Below are 22,169 nucleotides of genomic sequence, written 5' to 3' on the forward strand. Positions count from 1 at the left end.
CTGGGTCAAAGATAAGATACAAGTTTAATTTCATTGAATACTGCAAGATTGCCCTCCAAAAATGGCTGAACTCATTTAAAATCTTATCTGTAGTGACTGTGGATTCCTTGTCAGCACCTGATTTTATAATTTATAGTTTGTCAAATACCCTCAACTGCTATACTATTTCTTACAAGTACACTTAATTATTTATTATTATTATTACTACCATCATCATCATTACTGTCATCATTATCATCATTATTTTCCCATTTTTTGTATTCTGAGTTATGAATTAAATATTCCCTTATAATAATATTTCAATTATTAGGTAAAGAAGGAATTATACCAAATTACAGATATTAGTTGATTAAGTAAATTTAAAGCAACCAAAGTATTATACCATGATTTAGAGTCCTCTAATCTGAATGAATGACCTAAAATAATTTATTCAACTAAACAGAATAGACAAGAATATTTTTTTCTCCTAAATATAAAACAAAGCTAGAAAAAGAAATTTGGATTTCTGCTATGTACTGAATGTTTGTGTCCCTCCCAAATTTGTATGTTGAAATTCTAGTCCCCAATGTGATAATATTTGGATTGGAAATGGTACCTTTGAGAGATAATTAGGCCACGAGGGCTGAGTCCTCATGAATAGAATTAGTACCTTATAAGAGAGACATCAGAAGGATTGTGACCTTTTACTCTGCTCTTTGTTATATGAAGATACAATGAGAAGATGGCTGTCTGTAAACCAGGAAAAAGATCCTCACCACATACCAAATCTGTCAGCACCTTGATCTTGACCTTCTCAGACTCCAGAACTATGAGAAATAAAGGTCTATTATTTAAGTCACTCAGTCTATGGCAATTTGTTACAGCAACTCAAACTAAGATAATTTCCTTTAGAAAATAAAGAGAAAATTTTAATTTTGTATGCTTATATACATCTTATATTGTTTTTTAATTAAATGTACATACTAAGAAATAATTAAATCTGATGACAACTATTGGTACATAACTTAAATCTACTAAACGTTGAAGAAAATATTGTATAATTAAACAAAAATTTCAGTTAATTTTAAAAAATCATCTGTTTTAATTATATTTTAGTTAAACACATATATTTAGTAACTAACTAGTTTACAGTTTTAACATATTTAGCAAGGGTAACTAGAATTATTTTAATCCTACTGTATATGTTTAAAAAATTGAATCCAGGACACATTAATATAATAAAATTAGTATTCATTTTGACATAGACTGTGCAATAACTTTAGATAGATGTAATTATATTTTACATAAGAAACCAATGAAGAGGAAACATTATAAGTATGGTGAAACTTAAATCCAGATGTTATCTCCCTTTGGCAACTGGAATTGATCACAATCTTCATGACCAGGTGATCTCTATTGGTTGATCTATACTAACATTATTCACTGTCAGATCAATATTTAATATCTAAAAAAGAGTAAAATGACAATTAATTGTTTAATCAATCAGAAACATTTTTTAACAAAGACTATTTCCATAAATAAATGTTCTCCAAGTAAGCAAGATATGCTTTGTTTTTCTTTTTCGTTTGAATGAATTTTTATTTCGAAGTGTCTACAACCATTTTAACAATAATCTCACCCAATTCACCCATTATACAGATGATGAAAATAAGTCCCAGAGAGGTGGAGTGGTTTTCAAAAGACAGCAACAACTAAGACTACTTATTTCTATTATTTTACTCTTTCTCCATGAGTCCTACCTATGGAATTATTCATAATTATACGACATAAATCTTTATACTTCCCACACTCAAATATTATCTAGTCATTTTCACACAAAATTTAGATTAGAAATGTTTTCTTTTCCATCAATCTCAAAGAGCTTTATAATGCTGAAATTATTATCGATATCAATTTTGCATGTGTTACTTTCTCTCAATGGAGAGAATCTCAGTTAGACCATATAGGAACTAAGATTGGAGGTGACTTATTAAGCTGTTATCGCCAATATCTGTAATATGATGATGTCATTAGACCTTACTATTGCTGCTTTGTCTCAAATACTCTCTGTGCTTTAGCTCAGAAAGTTTGAATTCAATCATCAAGTACGCAAAAGAAGATGAAGAGAATCAACATTTCTTGACTACTTACTGAGTACCAGACACACTTCTAGGGGCTTTATAAAATGTATTCTTCACTAAAGCACAGAGTCTTAGGATTTATTGCTAACATTTTATAGAAGAGTTTGAAAGGTAAAAATTAAATAATTTTCTTAATATTCATTAGCTAGGTTTGAAACTGACCAATCTCACACCAAAACCTAATCTAGTTCCTTTATACCAAAATGAAAAGCAATAAATACATTGCATAGCTTTTTAATACTGGCACAAAAGGCAACTATGCATAATTGCTGCTAGGAAACTTTTATTTTAAAAATTGAACTGATAGAGCAATTAAATCATCCTTTGCATATAATTCCCACACCCATGGGTAAGGGCAATTAACTACTCTCTCCTACTCTCATTTATCTATAAAGGCTTAGGAAACAATAGGTACTCATAAAAATTTGTTTTATTTAAATGTACTTAGAAGAAACCACTTCATTGTTAATAAAGTTAATAGCTTCTTTTAAAATAACTGAAGTAATAAAACATTGTAAAAAATGTTATCTTAATACTTAAAATTCTTTGTGAACGTGTTTAAAAGCAGTGGAATGGACTTTTCTTTATAAGTGGTGTGTTTTTATGCTAAGTATTTGGTCAAAATAAACTTGAAATAATACTTTATATGTTAAAGTATTTAACACTGTTTAGCTGACTGTATGTAGTTTATTTTATAGTAAAAATTGTGAGCTTTATTTTTTACGATTGTAGTAGTAAATAAAGAGTAAGAAAATATATAAATCAAACCATACTTTTTTGATCTGCTGAACATTAGGCAGTTCAAAAAAATGATTTCTAAATGTTATCGGTAACCATTGATTATTTATTCCTAGAGAATTAATTGTTCTTTTTCAGGGACTGTTTCTTGGTCTGCCATATAAGACCACTAAATCAGTGATTCCCTTACATTAAAATTTAAAAACATTAAAATTTCAAAAAGAAAAAACATGAGCGTGAAACTATAGGTTATCAATTTTATTTTACCAAGGAAGGACATTAAATATACAAAACTCTAATTTCCCAACCTTGATACAATTTAAAGAAATAAAAGTATTTTAATGTCAAAGTAATAATTAAGATAGTTCCATATTCCGTATCTATTTCCATATTATAATTCTAGATAAATCTCACTTGACTACAAACCAGCAGTAAAAATAAGACAAGTGTTAAGTTTCAATGGGATAAAATCTCCCCTCAAGTGATATTCAGCTTTCATAACCTGTTAAGTCTGTGATTACCCAAGACCGTGTCCAAGACACAATTATTAGTTTTTCAGTTGAAGTCAATCAAATAAATGGCTATTGTGTAAGTTAAATTCATGTGAAGTGACTGGTTGATTAATAGCTAGTTACTTTATTCAACTTTAAACACAAACAGAGGTGTATACAAAGACTCATACAGTTTTAGCTGTGCAGATGTAGCCTTAAATTTGTATCAAACAATTATAACAGCTGATTTATAGAATACATGTTTTTTGAAATCTACTTTTACAGAAGACAAATTTACAGAATTTAGGATTAGAAGGAGCTTAAGAGATTGTTTACTTGCATGTTATTATTTAATTGGAAAGAAAAAAATGCCTAAAGTTATTTGTTCAAAATAAAAAGCTAATTATTGGCAACAATGAGACTTTAACATAAAAATTCTGACTCCTTGTTTAACCTATGAATTATACCCTCATACACCTGAGTGTTAAATTATTCATGAGTGCTAATAGATAATTCTATTAACTTTGCAAGGATTTTCAAATATATTTTATCTAAGATATATTAAAAATTGAAATGTGGACATTTTATTTTTGAAAAATATTAAATTTTGAGGCACTTTACCATATAGAGATGACAATGATTTACAGGTTTAAGGTAAATTTAATCTTGCTTTAATTATATCAAGACAATTTTAAAATAGATGCTATTAGGTTGATTTGTATGACAGCTTATCCAGAATTATATTATGGAAATAGATATGGAAATTTAATGAAAATAAATAAACAAGAAAAGTTATAGTAGAACTATAATCGTCTCTCTTTTTTTTTTTTTTTTAGGGCTTAGAAATTGAAGACATCTATGTAGACATTTTGAATAGCTTCATTAAAATTTTTTTTCTTATGTCACTTACCTCCTTTGTTGGTTCCGAAGTAAAATTAAGTGACTCTTGATTTCCATTATATATGAGATTAACCTCATTAACAGTTGTTGTTCCTATCCCCCATACATTGATAAATCCGAGCCTCATTTCATCTGTGTTTACATAACCACTTTTCAATATAGTGCTTGTCAAGGTGGTCTACAAAGACAAAGAAATAATTTAAATCTGTCATTTGAAAGAACAATGAAATCTTTTAAAAAATATATATGGCATAAAACTTCCAATATTATTTAGCACAATTTCATATAAATGATCTGATATGAATACATACCTTATTTAAATTAAATTGTACTGAGAAATATAGTTCTCTTTCATAGGTATCTATAAAGAAAAAAAAGTGATATATTTATATTTCCAAAGAAGAACAGTAAATACTAATATATTTTGCTTCTCTTTCCCAGTATAAAGGTATCAAAACCATCAATGCAGATCTAATTTTTTTTTGTTTATTTAATTTGTTCAAACACAGCCCAAGAGAACATTAAAATATGAAAGATGAGTCACCAAGGAAGGTTCTAGAAGGACAGGGTAGGCAATAAAATAACATTTGTAAAGAAAAATGAACATGTTGGCAACTTATTTTAGTGTCATTTAAAAAAATATGTAACTTTGAGATTATTACAGGTCAACTGTATTCAAACTGATCAAACATAGGGTTTATCTCTATCTAAAATATAATCTTGCCATATTTTAAAGGCATTTAAAAATAATCTTACAACTATAATATATTAAGTGCTTACTTTTTGTCAAATTCTAAGTACTTTATCACACTACTCTGAAATATGTATTATTATTGTTCCCACTGTACAGAAAAGTGAGCCTCAAATAAATTAAATAAATGGCCAAAAGTGAAACAACAAATTACAGATCCTCCTTGAGTTAAAATGGGGTGACATCTCAATAAACCCATCAGAAGTTAAAAATATAGTAAATCAAAAATGTATTTAATACATCTAAACTACTAAACATCATAGCTTAGCCTATCCTACCTTAAACATGCTCAGAATACTTACATTAGCCTTTTGAGATTAGTTGGGCAAAATCATCTAACACAAAGCTTATTTTATAATAAAGTTGAATATTTAATTCATTGAATACACATAGAAAACACAAAACACGATATCACGAAAACGCTGACAACATAGTACCCTGCAGAGTATTGGCTATTTACTGTCACAATTGTATGTGCTAACTGGGAGCTGCAGCTCGCTGCCACTGCCTAACATGAGTATCACCCAGAAAAAATCAAAATTCAAAATTTGAAGTGCCATTTCTACTGAATGTGTATCACTTTTGCACCATTGTAAAGTCAAAAAATTCTAAATCAAGCCATCATTAAGTCAGGGATCACGTGCATTATCAAAGACTAGAATCAAGGCTAGTTTTCCCTGACTTCTAAGATTATGTTCCTATGTAAAACTAAACTGAGTGAAAGACAGCAAGGCAAAATAGAGTCAAACGCATGATTGAAACGTGTTAGAATAACATTGAAAAAACAACATATTTTAATTCCCTTTTTCACTTATACATGCCAGGATTGTATTTATTCGTTCTCTGAAAAATTGGCTAATTTGAGATTAATTCTGCCTTTACTAAAATTAAATATTCTGTCTAAAATGTTTTTTCTCTCTATACTAATGTATACATGACTTATTACTTTTAATTTTTCAAATTTTTAAACTACAGTTGACAGTCAACATTATATTAATTAGGTGTATGGCATGATGGTTAAACATTTATGCAATTTACGAAGTGATCCCCTGATTAGTCTAGCACTATACATAGTTATTATAATATTATCAACTATATTCCTTATGCTGTACTTTACATCCCCTTGACAATTTCAAAACTATCAATTTGGACTTCTTAATATCTTCACCTTTTTCATTTACCTCCCACCCCTGCTCTGGTGTCTGCTGAATCAGCCCTTTGAGTGTGTCATTTGTGGAGCTAATTGGGTGGTGTTCTGGTGTGGTGTAAAGCTGATCCTGGGGTGTTTTGATTCTGGGGCCTCTTGGGAGGGTCTCAGGTGCAGGCCTATGTCAGCCACTGCCTGTGCCCAGCCTGGAGCCACCTGGTAGGAGTTACAAAGCAATCTGTGGTTAGTAGCTACTTGTAGCTGGACTTGGAGCATCCCAGGAGAGAGGCTATGCTCTGAACCAAGGCAATCTGTGCATGCCATATTTAATATGCATTTTAAGGCAAAATAGTTTAGTTTTTAACTTTAAATACAGAATTATAACTTCAGTTTTTAAGGGCAACTTTTAAAGTATAGAACTCTGAGTTAAAAGAAAACAAGTGACAGCTAGTAGGAGGTTATAAGCAGTTTTGTTGTTATTTTTAATAAATAAGACAAAAATACTATGTATGACTTAGCGAAGGGTACACATATGTCTATTTTATTCGTATAAGTAGGATAAATTAACACTTTACTAAGCTACAAATTTGTTAGCTAGAATGGTCACAAATTACTTAATGTATACAAGTTTCAAAATAGTTTACTTTCATTTATCTTCAATTTTTTGGAAGAAAGAATATGTCGGCAAATAATAATATTTGATAAGATTTAAAAGAACTTAAAAGAGAATATAATTTAGATGGGTGCCTAGCAACTAGACTGGCAAGATTGCTGTGACAAAAAACTTCTTTGAAGATTCTAATCTAATAATTACAGAGACACTAAGCATTTGTTGTGTACTGTTACTGTTTACTCAAGAAATTACAGGGGATTTTTTGAAATCTTTATATATATTTAATTATAATAAATGTAGTGAGATTATAAAATATAACAAAAAAATAGATATAATTGATCAAGACCATTTGTTTTGCCTGTATGAAGAGATCATAGAAATATCTGAGTTATGCTCAGTTTCTTTCCAATGATTAGAAAAAAAAAATCTGCCATAAAACTTCAGTAGGGTAAAGGTCATACCAAGTTCTTTCATCTATATCTTTATTTATTAGGAAGAGTTAGAGAAAAAATTCTTAAAGAAGCCGTCTTCCTTGCTGTTAGAAGGAATTTACTCAATTTATTGTGTAGTAAGATTCAAAGATCCCAAGACAAGGATGCAAATTATGCATACCTCAACTTTACACCCTATGAAATTATAGGCAAGTTTAAAGCGTATCCTGCTGGACCCAGGTAGAGAAGAAAGGCTGCAAACCCAGTAGAACCTCAGTTAGTGTGTTAATTAAAGTAAGGACTCTAAAAATATAGGATTTTAAAATTTAATTAATTGATTTTTCAACTTCTAAATCACAAAATACTTGGAAGAGTTTTCTTTTGAGTCTTGATTACTACTATATTATTCTTATATCAACTTTCTGATATACTTTATTTACTAATAGATTCTTATTTCTTATGGTTGTAGAATATTAACCATGATGTACCTGAAAAAAATGAAAGATATATGTCTTTGCTTTTAATGTAAAATCTCTCATCTGTGCATCATTTAAATTGTAGTGAAATGCCCCATGAGAACTTCAGCTCCATCCAGGTGTTAGTTTTATGACTAAGGTTTGTATGCAGAAAATGTTCATAGTTCTTATCCAATAGAGCTGGTACTGTAAACCTAATCCTCTACCAATATTTACTTAACAGCATAATAATCACCTGGAAACATTTTCTTCAAAGACAGATTCCTGGACCTCTTCCCAAATTAATAGAGTTTAGACGGGCCTCAGAATCTACATTCTTTACAAACCACCCCCAGGGGATTCTGATAACAAGGGTCAACAGAGTGTGCACTGCTAAAAGTTTAGCAGTTCAGTCTGGTCTTGAGGAAGAGCCATGGAATAAAAATAGGTTTAAGTCTGAATTCTGCTAATTTTCATGTCAATAATGGTAAATGTTAAAAATGAACAAACAAACAAAAAACAACACAACATAATAGCCAATAGAACAGAGACCAAACTTGAGTTTTATTTCTGGACTATCTCATGTTTTCGAGGCATCCTTAACCTCACACATATTGAGTCTCTATTATGTAAACACCACTGGGCTAGGTTCTGGGAGTGCAAAAATGACAGATATATAACCCTTGCTGATACAAATCTCTAGTTATTCAGACACTTACAATATAGATGAACTATATTTAGGATAAAAAGAAAGTCTTTAAATATTTGTAACACTGTTTGTTAAATTAATTCAAATATTTATTAAACTATTTTAGCTTTGGATAATATTCTATTTTTATTTAGCTTCCAAAATGTAGATAACATAAAAGTAATGTGATGATATGTATGTCATCAATTACATTTATTTACTAAGTGGAACACTTACCTATAGTCTCTCCATCATCCCAAAACAGAGATCCTTGTGCCATATGATTATCATCTGCAGCAACAATGAGCCTCATGTAATTTTGTCGACTAAGGGAAGAAATAGAATAACGTTTGTTAAATAAGTTTACAGAATAGCATATATCTTGTTATGATATGACATCCATATAAGTATGCAAGGGAACACAACTAAGAATATCAAGGAGAATGCAAACTTTTAGACAAAGAAAATAAAAACTCCCCTTTTTTATGATTTCATGAGAATGGTATAAACCTTAAAATCCTTGACATTTAATAAAAATATCATGCATGTATTTCGATCTCAAGGATTCACCTACTGTAATAAATCAGAATTGGTCTCATTTACAATAATTAAAACTGTATTAAGTTTATCGATATATTTATTCTTTCTGGTAATCTTGTCATTGACCATTAAACATGAAACTATTTTAATAGTTTTTTTTTTAATCTCATGTGTTAAGACTCTCACATTTCCATATATAAATCACTGAATTATCACTGGCAATTGTTAATAAGGATGTGGTTTGTAGTCAGCAAGTTATAAGTCCTATCTTTGGAATGGATACTCTCAAACTTGTGACTACATAGATCTGTTTGTACAAGCAAGTTGATTTGACAGCTTCTTATTGCTAAGGAAGGATTTCTCAGACAAATTATACTTAGCTATCTGCCTTTTCCAATCACAAATACCTAAGTTTGTACTGCCAAAGAAGTCTCCTAAAATATCCAGACTATCTAGAGTTTAAATCTTCATAGCAACTTAATATTTTCCATAAAAGCATGTTTTAACATGAATACACATACACATACATATGTATTTCAGTTTAGTTTACTGGGGTGAAAGATAAGTATATCTTATTAGCAACATTAAAAATCTGGTTTAACCCACAATCTTCTAATGCATTTTAAATCTGAGATTGAAAAGAATTTCATGGCTTGCATTTTCCTATATACCTAAACCTAATATCCAATATCCTATTTACTTTACTCCTACACATACACACAGAATAGCCTCCTTCTCGCTCATAACAAAAAGATTACTCAAGGAACAACTTACGAATAATTCCTTCCATGAAGCCCTCATTTTTCAGGTAAAATCATTTTTCTTATCTTTAATTGATGCCAGGGTAAACTATTGATAGAAATATATCTGGATAGTTCCAGAAAATAGAAAGAGATTATTCACACCAACTGGAGCTGTAAGCATGTAGATCACCAAGAGAGTAGAAACAGCATGAGAAGAGAGGAGAAAGAAGGACTAAGTCCTCTAGAATCTGAATGTCTAAGCCAGGAATTTAGGCAGTAAAAATAGAGACTCTATGACTGATATAAAAGATTCACTCTTACGTCAGTCACAGGAGACAAAGTGGACCCTTGATCCCTATAGATTGGACATATTGCTGAATGAGAGGGAGAGAATATCAGGTAGGGTATCCTGGGGCAAAGAAGAGAAGGTATTAGCAAAATAATAAATTATGAATGGTAATGGATAGAAAATCTGAGTTATCTTCCATCTTTATATAGGACAAGGCTCCTGAGAAACACATGTGGATCTTCTGTGGACAGCAGTGGACTTAGTAGTTTGAAGGTGTAATGAAATCAATGAATATCTACATTTTCATAGACTAAAGTGAATCAGGGAATATTTCACGGGACTGGCAGAGGGAAGCAAAAAAGAGAACAGGTAAGAGGAAGGAAAGAGAAGTCCTCTAAGCAATATTTGGTTAAAGTTTTAAAAAAGGTTTATTTAAAAATCTTTTTTTCATGAAGTAATATTTCTTTCCTCATGTCATAGGTAGATGAAACAATGAACTTAGGTATGCAGTCTTTCAAAATATATGACATTCACTTGTCAATATCTTTGTATATTTATACAGAGGACATTAAGGTTTAGTTGGTATATTATTCTGTTAATCTTTCTAACTATGAGAGAATATCATGTTTGAAGACAATTTTCTATGAGACTTTCAAGTTTCTGTACATCTTACACATAGAGGCGCTAAGAGTTTTTCTTCTGAACCATCTTTTAAAGGATGTTTTTAAAGTTAACAGTATTACAAGACAGAGTAGTATTTGTTTGTTTAATTAATTAAAAAAAATTACTGTCCAGCATAATAAAGATAATATCTCCCTTCAAAGCAAAGAATGGACAGGTTTGCTTATAGCCCATTATAAAAACTGGGTTTCCTTGAGTTGGAATTCTTTAGCTGTAACACAAACCTCCTGCATGTGCAGCATCTGCCTGGACCACTCCATGTCACACCCATGGGACTTGGGGGACAGGGAAAACTGAAGCAAACATAAAAGTCACATTTCTTGGTATGCCATGAGTAAGAAAGGTCTTTGCTTTTGACACAGCATCCATGAAACTGGCAGGCTAACTTGTATTCTTGGAAATAAGGTAGAATCTCAGACCCTTCCCAATTCTTGACAATTCTAGGTGATGTATCTCGAAATTTAATCTGAGCTCTGTAAACTTTTCGCTTACCTGTAAAATGTGTTTTGAGCAGGCTCTTGACATGGTAGGATGTAACCGCCACGGACATGCAGGTTTATTTTATATAAAGGAGCATCAAATTCATTAAATGTTCCTCTGACACCAATATCTTGGCCCTGAAAATCAGAGAGTTGGAAGGAAGAACAAAAACAGCAAGAAGTGGAATCATCAGCAATATTGCTACTTGAAGGACACATTTATAAAATCAAATGATACATTTTCAATTTTAAATAAAGACACAAATGTTTATTGAGAAAATCATATTTAAAACATATATTTAGTTCTTGGTTTATTGATAGCTTGAAAGTAATTTACCACTACCTCTTTTTGTGGTGCTCACATGCAGAAAATGTATGGGTTTTCGAAAGATCACAAAAGCTATTCCTGACGGCACATGCATTATTCTTGGAAGAAATGCATTACCATTAATGATCACTTTGTATATCCAGCAAAGGGCAATGACTTTTTGGTGTACAATGTATACTCTCCATGTTTATTTGGTAAAATAAATCAATGACTACATAATAAATGATGGCAGAATAAATTAATTCTCTTTCGCTATGTGTTGATTTAATTCAGCTATAATTAGCAAGAAATATCTGACTCTTTTAAGTGAAAAGTAAACCAAATATGTCATTAATGAAAATTAGTTTAGGATCAAACCATTACCCATTTCTATTTAGGCAATTCCCCAGAATTCATTAATTGCTTACCGTATGGTAATCAAACCACCGAGCATTAGGGACATAGCCTTGTACCGTGTAAGTATCCTGAAATTTAAAGATATAGTCATTAAAGACATATAAATTAGGAAAAAATTATTTTGTGAACAGAAATATGTGGTAGGACTTACAGGTTGTAATACAGGGGTAACCATAAATGCTGGGCCCCACAAGAACTGCTCAAATACATCCCAGGTTGGCTTCTCATTAAAGAACCTTGAAAAGTATTTACAAATAATTAAATCAAAGAACTTTATCTTTTCTGGATAACATGAAATAAGTATTTAAATCACATTTTACTGTATGGACTTTTTGGATTAAAATGAAAACCAAACTATAAAACAAAAATAAAAACAATTTTATGACTTGGAATTTAAGGTGCAGCAGTACAATACTTTATGAGTAAATCTAGACTATGACTAAACTTCTGAAAAAATGCAGAGAATTATGATGGATGTGTAAGACAAACAGAATGAGAAATCTCCTTTACAGAGAACTCACAGAAGTACAAGTATTAACTTTTCTAGTAGAAAATCAACAAACTAGAAAGCAAAAATTATACACACCCTGGTATAGAATTGTGAGACAAGTGTGCTATAAGTATCTTTATTTGATAACTATGAAAAAAGTTTGCCTATCCTACTTGAATTAGAGCTCATTGAATAGCGGATTTATATGTCATTAAATGTTATTCTATATGTTATTCCAAATTTGAGATATAAATGGAAAAAATAAAATTTGTTTTTTATGGTTTGAGAATAGGCATTATTAAATGTCCACATTTCTCTTCTAATTAAAATGGAAGTGCACAATGAGATACCACCTCATGCCTGTTAAAATGGCTATTATCAACAGGACAAGTAATAAATAATAAGTGTTGGAGAGGTAGCAGAGGAAAAGGAACCCTCATACACTTCTGGTGAGAATGTAAATTGGTACACCCACTATGAAAAATGGTATAGACGGTCCTCAAAAATTAGGAATAGAATTATGACCATAAGACCCATTAGGTCCCTTTTCTGGGACCTAATTCGAAAACAAAAAAATTCAAAAACATTTATCTGTAAAGATATATGCACCCCAATGTTCACTGTAGCATTATTCACGATGGCCAAGAATTGGAAACAAACAAAGTGTCCTTTGATAAATTATTGGATAAGATATTGTACATACATACAATGAAATATTACTGAGCTACAAGAAAAGATAAAATGGATGAGCCTTGAGATTATCATGCTAAGCAAAATAATTCAGACAGAAAAAGTTGAGAACCTTATGATTTCACTCATATGTGGGATATAAAACTGAAAGCAACAAACAAGACAAACAAGCAGAGACTCATGTACATAGACAACAGTTTAGTATTTACCAAATGGAAAGAGGAAAGGGAGAGGTAGATAGTGGGAAAGGGGGTCAAATATATGGTGATGAAAGGTAATTTAACTTTGGATGATGAACACACGATGCAATGAACATATGATGTATTGAATTGTACACTTGAAATCTATATATTTTATTAACCAATGTTATCTCAATAAATTTAATAAAATAAAATTTAAAAAATGGAAGTGAAAAACTTTGTGGGTTTTTTTTTTGTTCTTTTGTTTTTGTTTTGTTTTGTTTTACTCTAAACTTAGATTAATGCCAAGATGAACTGCTGAGTTTACTCTTCCCGAACTTCCAATGGATGTTAACACCCAGGCTTGCTCAATCAGATAAGAGTCTACACGGTTAATAATAATGTTTCTGGTTGGAGACTCAGTCCAGAACTAATACTCTAACTATTCTGGGAAGTCAATAGGGAAATGACAAAGAGGGAGAGACAAGAGATTAGTAAAATGTTACCAGAAATAAAGAAGGCATTATGGTTTAATAAAGCAAATAGAGAGGATAATTTGAAAATTTGAATCTAGAAAGAACTTAAAATTTTTTTTGAGAAAGCTAGATGTTTTATTAGAATAGAAGGCATATTGATCAACTTGTTATTTTGGTCATTTTTACCTTGGGTACTACTGTTTAATTGGAGTAGAATATGCTGTGTAGTTTTTTTGTTTTTTGTGTTTTTTTTTACTGATCTATCAATAGTACAGTAAAACAAATCACCTTAATCAATTACTCTAATAATATATGGTACACAAGAAGCTAAGTATACTATGATTATTTCCATGTATTTTTTTTCTGTATTTTTGATCGAATGTGTGTGTGTGTGTGTTTTGTAACATTTACAATAAGAATTGGTTTGTATTTGTCTTAAAAATAAACTAGGCTAAAATTTTTCAACTATGATCCACAGAATAGAACTTCAAGACTTGACCAATATCAGTTTGAGCTTCAAGGAGTGAATCCGAAACAATTTTCTAAGGAGAACGTTAAAACCGCTCTAGGGTACCCCATTAGCACACCTCCAAGAAGAGGTGAAATGGACTTCTTCTGTCAGAAATTTATACATGATAGATTTGCTTAACTGCTGTAAACTTCAGTTAGTTCAGTCATAGTATTGAGATAATATTGTGTTAAAAACATTTTGAAAATACTCTATGTAAATCATTTAGAATAACACTTGGTATACAATAGTTATTCCTAAGAACAATAATTACTTCTTAATAACTGCTGTTTCATTTTCCAAGACATATATTAGTCTATTTGTTAGAAGATTTATTTATGAAAATATTTGTTAACCCAAAATGTATAATAAATAACAATGAAAATTTATAGTTTAAAATATTGTATATTGTACTTAACGGCATTTTTGATTTAATTAAATGAAAGCTATCTCTCTGTGGTAGGAAAAATTTGTACTTACTCATTCAAAAGAGGTCGAATAACAGTGCCACCATGAGCATGAATTTCATGCAGCTGTGTATAGAAGTAGGGCAATAAAGTGTATCTAATATTTAGAATATTCCTTGACATTTCAGAAAAAGTTTCATTCCAGGAAGGTGGATCTTGTCTCTGAAACAAACCAAATTGAAGTAGACATTAACTTTTGTCTTTGTTTAAATTATTGTTTTCAAAATGTATTTGGGGAATAAAAAGTAAGGAATAATATTAATTTACTGTCATGTGCTATCTTCATAAAAATCTTATGCAATAGTATTTCTAGCTCTCACAATGGCGAGTGCATGCACAAGATTAACATTTTAATAAGAAAAATGCAAATTAAGCCCCTGAGTTGATTTAGTTAAGTGATCATATATAAAGAATAGTTCACATTTGAATGGGTGACAAATATGCTATCAATAACGATGATACTCAGTGTAGGGGTAGAAAGTTTAGGAAAGAAATGAAATGCTACACAAAAGTGGATTGAAATAGAGACATGCAGAGCCCATAGTGGAAACCCTGCACATTGTGTGTTCCCCTGAAAAGAGAATAAATTATGGTACAAAAGAATTAATAGTATAGTAGGCAGAGAAGACCTAATTAATGTTGGAAAAGAGAAAAGAACATGTCAAAGTCTGTCCAGAATACAAACTCCAGGTAAAAAAAGACTAAAACTGATACTGGAGACATTAAATGCCTGTTAAAAAATGTTGCATTAACTGGTTAAAAATAATACACAGTTAAAGCAATTAGTATCTTATATTTTAATTTGTACCAGGGGAACAAAACAAGGCTGCCACGTAACTCCAGAGGCAACACTTTCAATGTTTGTTGTTGTTGTTGTTGTTATTTCAGTTGATATCAACTGAAATAAGGCCCTTAACAGCTGTGTCATATCTATGAAGATAACAACTTTTCTAGATTTCAGGAGTAAGAATACTTGAATGATGACTGTTATTACTGGTATATGTAGTATTAGAATGGGCACAACCTTAAAAATTAAATGTTCCAAGAACTATTAAGCTGTATTTGATCACATTACTAGTTTCAAAGTCAAGTAAGAAGAGACAAAGATTGTAACTGTTGCTTATCAATTTCATTGATGTCATTTCAGTTTTAACATGTGGTTTTACAAGCATATAATTCTAAGCCATACATTCCTAAATTCAATTTTATTATCTCACAATTAAACTTAAGTTGAGGCTTCTGTTCTTTAGATTTTTATTTAGAAATTCTTCCTTAGTCTTTGCCGCCTCCATTTCATCTTCTCGAAAAACTCCTGCCACATTCCAATTTTAGGGTCTTTCACTTGTTCCCTCTCAAATGGAATTCTCTTCCCCCACATATTTACATGGTTGATCTTTCTTATTCAAGTCTGTGCTCTAATGCTAATTTCACTCTATCCGAGAGTACTTCCCTGAGTACCTCTTCTAAAATAGAACCCCCATAAATTTCTGTCACTTTAGCTTACTCATTTTCCTTTATATACATTTATTTGTACATGAAATTTTATATAAATACAAATATAAATATATAAAAATAAGTATAAATATAAATATATACATAATTATCTATTATCTCTTCCTTCCTATATTATATGAATCAGTAAGATAGGTTTTATAAATATTAGCTAGCAGATTCTCAATGAATACTTGTTGAATGAATCCCTGTTCAGGCTTCTATTGATATTGATTCATGCCCCACTCTCAATATTATAACTTTCTAAATTGCATTACTGACAAGTTTTCCTGTTAAAATATTTTTATTCCATCAAGTTATGTCTCTGTTAACCAACTTTCAAATATTTCCAAAATATGATCCCATTCTGTCTTCTTACCTTATGTAGATAATCATTTTTATTGTCTAAAATAAATCCTCTCCTCTTTTTTGCCTAAAATTTCCGGAGTGGCACAAAAATTTCAAGGACATGGTGAGCTCTACCATTCAATTACTATGGTTTTTAAGACCAGCTTTGTCTACAATCCTTCCGTGAAGTGCTTTTGATAATTTATCTTTCCTCTACATTTCTTACTGAAAGTCAATATCATAACATTTAGCACTTAGTTAAATACTGCCTCTAATTGTCCATATTTTCCATAATTTTAATATTGTCTCCCTTCTCATTCCAGTTCCTCCAGACAACTTAGTAAAAGTATATACTTGTGTTATGACACAGAACTAAGTTGTCATAATTCTCTTTTCCTTTTTCTCCCTTGATTTCTCAATTCATTGTTTTAACAATTGCCGTTTAAATCTCCCCATTTCTTGCATTGATGCTAATATTTAAAATGACTAAATGACTTTTCACTTTTAATTATTTAGTTTGTAGCTGATTTTCTTATTGTTCTGTTCCAGTTTGGAAGAAGTTCCAGAGGCAGTTTTTTGTTTTGTTTTGTTTTGTTTTGTTTTGTTTTGTTTTTCCCTAGCTACTCCCATATTATATAGAACAGCGTTATATATGCCAGCTAACAAGTCTTGAATCCAAAAGTATAAAGAATAACCCAAGTCAGAAAATTCTCAGAATGATGGACTTAAAGATCCTCAGTAAATGTACAGAGGTTCAGAGCATTCATCTGGAAATCAGCCAGGTAGGGTACTACTGTGGTTAGTGGAGTGAAAGGAAAGAGAGTAAATGCAGTAATTACGTACCCTAGTATTTGCAATATTGTGATTTCTTGAGTATGGATAAAATGCTCCAAGTTGCATCCAGCGGGCACAGAGCTGATATTCTGATTCATTGAAGAAACCACAAATATCTGCTCCCGTCTACAATACATTGTTACATTTAATTAATTTTAATAGTTTGTTTCTTAATATTTACAAGTTATGAAGATAAAATAGAGCTACTTACATATGATATACCAAAGAGACTAAATTCCATCATACCTAAAAAAAAAAAAAATAGGAAAAATTTTAGAAAGCTACTGTTTCATATATTTTGAATTTTTTATTTATAAAGATATTCCATTTCTAATACCAATATCTAATTCAATAAAACATTTTTCAAGTTATTCACATACTTTTCTATCATTTCTTATTATAATATTCATACTTTTTTTACTTTATAGTGTTAATGACACCCTTTCAAGATGACAATTTCTCTATAATAATGACAAGGCTCATCATTTGAAACAAATTGAATTATATTTATTAAATAAAATCCTCTGAGGAGTGATCACTTTGATAAAATAGGATGTATGTGATTTCTCAGCTTTTCTTTTAAAAAAATATTTCTGAACATTAATTGTTTTCTTTCAATCCTAATGTGAATAGTAAAGCATTTTTTGAGACTAGATCTGAAACAGAAAAGCATCCATTTCCCCTTTAAAATGATATATTTACTGTTTATTCAATCATCACTAGAAAACTCTTTCAAAAGTTTGAAATGTTTCATTCTTCAGCATCTCTGAGTAATTCTTATTCCCTAGAATCTAGAATCTCTACCCATTTTTATTAACTCTATATGTTATTTTTCCCAGCTCCTGCCTTTTCCAAACAGGAAACTGAGACAAAAGGAGATTAAATTATTTTCTCAAAATAAACTGATTGGATATCATTAGTTTCTACATGGCATCCTGCTTTCTGGACCACTGAATTTTTCATGGTGCTATTTGTTATAAATATAGTGCCAAAAGCATATTTCTGAGATGGACTTACAAAGTATGAACTAAAACCAGCAAAAGTGAACACTTAATAAAAAACTAAAAAGAATGAGAAAAATGGTGACTCTCACATACCAATGATGGATTTGTCCAAATTGTCCCATCTTGCATAGTTGTCTCCAAGCCAGTGTCCCACCCATCGTCCACTGCTAGGATATGTGGAACGAGAAATAACAATTCCTCTTTTCCCAGTTGTTTTACGCAATGCACTGATATAAGAGAAGAAAGATCTGTGAGTCTTCACACTAAGTATTTCCTTCAGATATTTCCATTTATAGACACGTCATTAAAAAAAAAGGATTTTATTTACGTTGTCTCTTATTACAACTTTATATATAGCTCTTTATGTGTAAGTCTTCTCTCACTATACTATAAAATCCTCACAGGCATGAAGGGTATCGTTCTTCCCTTCCAACATTTAGCAGAAGATATAACTAAGTAGCTTGCATTTATTGTTCAATAAATACAAGTTAAGTCAACTACTGGTATTATCAAATCAACCAACTAATAATTTTGTGAGTTTTTTGAATGAACTCATTTTATTCTACTTAAATTGTTCTCTTGAATAAAGCTCTGCACTCTATTGATTGTGTCAATCTTTCTCAATTATAACTTGTCAACACTTAATCTTCATATTACTCTGCAGAGAATCTTTGCTATAATACTGCCTGTTTTAGAGGCTAAAAAGAGCAAGGCTTTACTGTGTCTTAAAAAACGAAAGTAATTGTTCGGTTTCAAAAATGGAAGCTCTTCAAAGCCAGATCAAGAGAGTGAATTTTACAAATTAAGTTATTACTTTTTTTCTTTTTTCCCCTCCTCTCTCTTTGGAGAAGGACTTTTAAGAATTATTGTGCATTCTAAAGGCAAGAATAGCAAAACAGGGCAGTATTCTATATTATCTACATTTCTTCTTCTCTCTGATATTACATAAGAATATCTAAAAAAAATTCACTATTATATTAATTGGAAATTAAATGTTTATTTTTATATTACTCAAAATAACTTGTATATGAATAAGGACTACAAAACTATCTCAGGAGAAAACACTTCAATACCAATTAGGCAGACTTGACAATGCAGTAACACGCTATCAACCATATCTAATAATTTATTTCTTACAGCATAGACCAAAATGTTTGTACTGATGTGCTTATATGTTAAGCTTCTTCAATGAGACCTTGAGATTCTTTAGGTTAAAGACTTCATATTAATTTTTTTTTTTACCTCTTGCACATAATACAGTACTTGGCTTATAATAGTAGCTCAAGAAAATTTTGAATTAATGAATAAATAACTCAAACCAAAATTATAGGAAACTAAAAATGTTTTAAATAGACATAAGATGATATATTGAGCCATCTGCTGATAATAAAAACGATATCGTATTTGTTAACTTAAAATCTCCTACTTGTATGTATGTCTCTTTAAAAAGGTCATAACAGAAAACCATCTTCATTGTTTACCTTCTATAACAAATATAAAAGATCTAGTCGATTTAGGAGCATTAATATATTTGTTATATATCACATATATTTGCTGACATTTAACAAAAAATAAATGTCTATTTATAGAGAATAAAAGAATTGATAAATTTAAAATATATTAAAATATATATTCTAAATTTAATCTATAAACAAAATTAATTTTAACTATTCTAAAATTTTTTACAAAGATAGTGTTGCCACAAGTTCTTATTTTATTGACATGCAAGAAGTACATATTCTAAAAGGAATTTTTTCTGTTTGTCTTACTTTTGCAAAAATTCTTTACTGAGGCTTTAAAATAACAATTGAACATATGACTTGTTAGATTTCTGATTGAGAATAATTCTGCTTAAAGTATTTTCAAATAATTTTCTTAAGGGAAATCTAACCTCTTGCATTAGAATAGCCTCTGTAACCCTTCACATAATATTTCTTATTTGAAAAATCACATTGCCACTAAAACTATAATTTAAAATCCCATCACTATACATATTTCCTAAATATTTCTGCATGTTCCAACTTTACAAATGGTTTAGTAACAATAAATTAAGTTGAATTTTAAGAAGCACTTTCAACCATAAGATAGTCTATCTTCTGTTGCCAGTTGACTCTGGAAAATTTATCTTATAGAAAGGATTTTAATGTTGTATTACAGAAGTACTTTTATTGGATGTTTGTAATAATCTACAAGAGTATTTTTTAAAAAGTATTAGAAAAATTATAAAATATATCTTAAATTATTGGCGAAAAGTCCTAAAAGAAAAAATGATTGTTTTTACAAAGCTATGCCTGTATATTTTAAAAGTAGATTATATGAAAGGAGAATATTAAATTGGAAATTTTAAAAACATATTTTAAAGTTTCTAACAATAAGTAAATTTCTTTGGTTTTGTCATGTTTACTAAAGATTATCTCAAATTAACTCAATTGTCTATTGTTTTTAATTACTGATGAAATCAATTGATAAATATACTCCAGATACTTATAGCTCTGATTGCATATAATTAAATTATTTTAGAACATTGGTCAGTATTGCTTAGAGAAAAGAACGTTAATACAGACTTGTTTTTCTCAATATTTATCTTAAAAAGCTCTTTGAAAACTAAAGATGTTTCATTAAATTATTTTTAGGAAGGAAAAATCTCAGTATTATGTATTAATATGAATTAGAAATAATAACTTTCCCATTTCACATCTCAGACTCACCATTAGATCTGAAAATATAATATCGGTTTTAGTTTAGAGTTGTGTAAAAAGTTTTTTGTATGCTGAAATATTTCTGTTTTTGAGTATGCAGTATAATAAAAATTAAATTTGAAATTTGAGAAGATAATGTAAAAGGTTAACTCATAAAAATAGTTTTAGGAATTCAAATCTCAAAAATTTTAAAACATTGATACCAGCTATATCAATGTTCAACTTAGCTATATCAACCAGAAGTAATGTCTATGATACACATATTCGGTATTTGTTCAGGTGACTAACAGCTTAATATTAGAGAGTTACAGCTGTAACCAAGAAAACTTTCAAACCAGTAAAAGGATGAGATGCATAATATTGTTTTTATCTGCACCAGTCTCATTTTTAGATTAATATAAACATTGCAAGAAGAGGTCACTTCCCACAGGACACAATTCTCTAATCTCAAAAAAGAACATTTATTTTTCCAGGTAGATAATTACATAGTAAAGCAATATAATTTTCCAAGTTGCTAACTAACTCAGTCTATAAGAATATCTGAGAAAAAAATTTGTATCTATTGACTTTTTTATATCATTCTAAATTATTATGACAAAAATCTTGGGCATTTACTTAAAAACTATATATTTAACACATCTAGAACTTCCAAGATCTTGATTTTCCTATATACTCTCTAATAAAAAATATTAGTAGTCTCTAAAGTCATTCAATGTATTGTTGAAGATGAAAATATAGAGTAAATAGTTTATATAATCCTTAAATAACTGTCTGAAATTTGAACACACATTATGAGGTAGTTTTTAAATTGTATTTCTTCCTAAATGTGAAGTATAAGTTTCATTTCAGTATAAAATTGAATTTTAAATAATAACAGTAGATCAACTGAAGACTGAAAACTTTTTATATGGAATTTAGATATGAAACTTTTATATTTGCCACCAAGCTTTTTTTCTCTAAAACTGTTTGCAGTTTCTCAAGCTGATTATTTAGCTCTTGTTTCTGAGTTTGTCATTCTCTTCTTTCCTTGGTTTGCTTGTTTGTTTCATGTTAAGTAAAGAGCACTGTAGTAAGAACTAGTTAAGTATCAAATGGGTGCCAATTTGAAAGATGGAAAATGAGTCTATGACAATATGCAAATTGGGTTAGTTAACTCAACATTTAAAACATTAATCTGTACAAATGTGGTTCAA

At 29.9% G+C, this 22,169-nt stretch overlaps 1 protein-coding gene across 1 annotated transcript in view; it reads right to left on the minus strand.

The window, feature by feature from the left end:
* Window positions 1–1,375: 1,375 nt before the first annotated feature.
* SI (sucrase-isomaltase) overlaps window positions 1,376–22,169 on the minus strand; it is an 84,397-nt gene continuing 63,603 nt past the window's right edge. The window contains exons 36-46 of the mRNA XM_011380810.2: window positions 18,371–18,504; window positions 17,485–17,519; window positions 17,283–17,399; window positions 14,614–14,762; window positions 11,942–12,026; window positions 11,802–11,858; window positions 11,080–11,204; window positions 8,572–8,660; window positions 4,561–4,610; window positions 4,260–4,427; window positions 1,376–1,444 (exon numbers count right to left, since the gene is read on the minus strand). Coding sequence (XP_011379112.1) covers window positions 1,376–1,444; window positions 4,260–4,427; window positions 4,561–4,610; window positions 8,572–8,660; window positions 11,080–11,204; window positions 11,802–11,858; window positions 11,942–12,026; window positions 14,614–14,762; window positions 17,283–17,399; window positions 17,485–17,519; window positions 18,371–18,504 — 1,078 coding nt within the window. The remainder of the gene's footprint in view (window positions 1,445–4,259; window positions 4,428–4,560; window positions 4,611–8,571; window positions 8,661–11,079; window positions 11,205–11,801; window positions 11,859–11,941; window positions 12,027–14,613; window positions 14,763–17,282; window positions 17,400–17,484; window positions 17,520–18,370; window positions 18,505–22,169) is intronic.

The sequence above is a fragment of the Pteropus vampyrus genome, unplaced genomic scaffold, assembly GCF_000151845.1.
Source record: "Pteropus vampyrus isolate Shadow unplaced genomic scaffold, Pvam_2.0 Scaffold12, whole genome shotgun sequence".
Classification (NCBI taxonomy): Eukaryota; Metazoa; Chordata; class Mammalia; order Chiroptera; family Pteropodidae; genus Pteropus; species Pteropus vampyrus.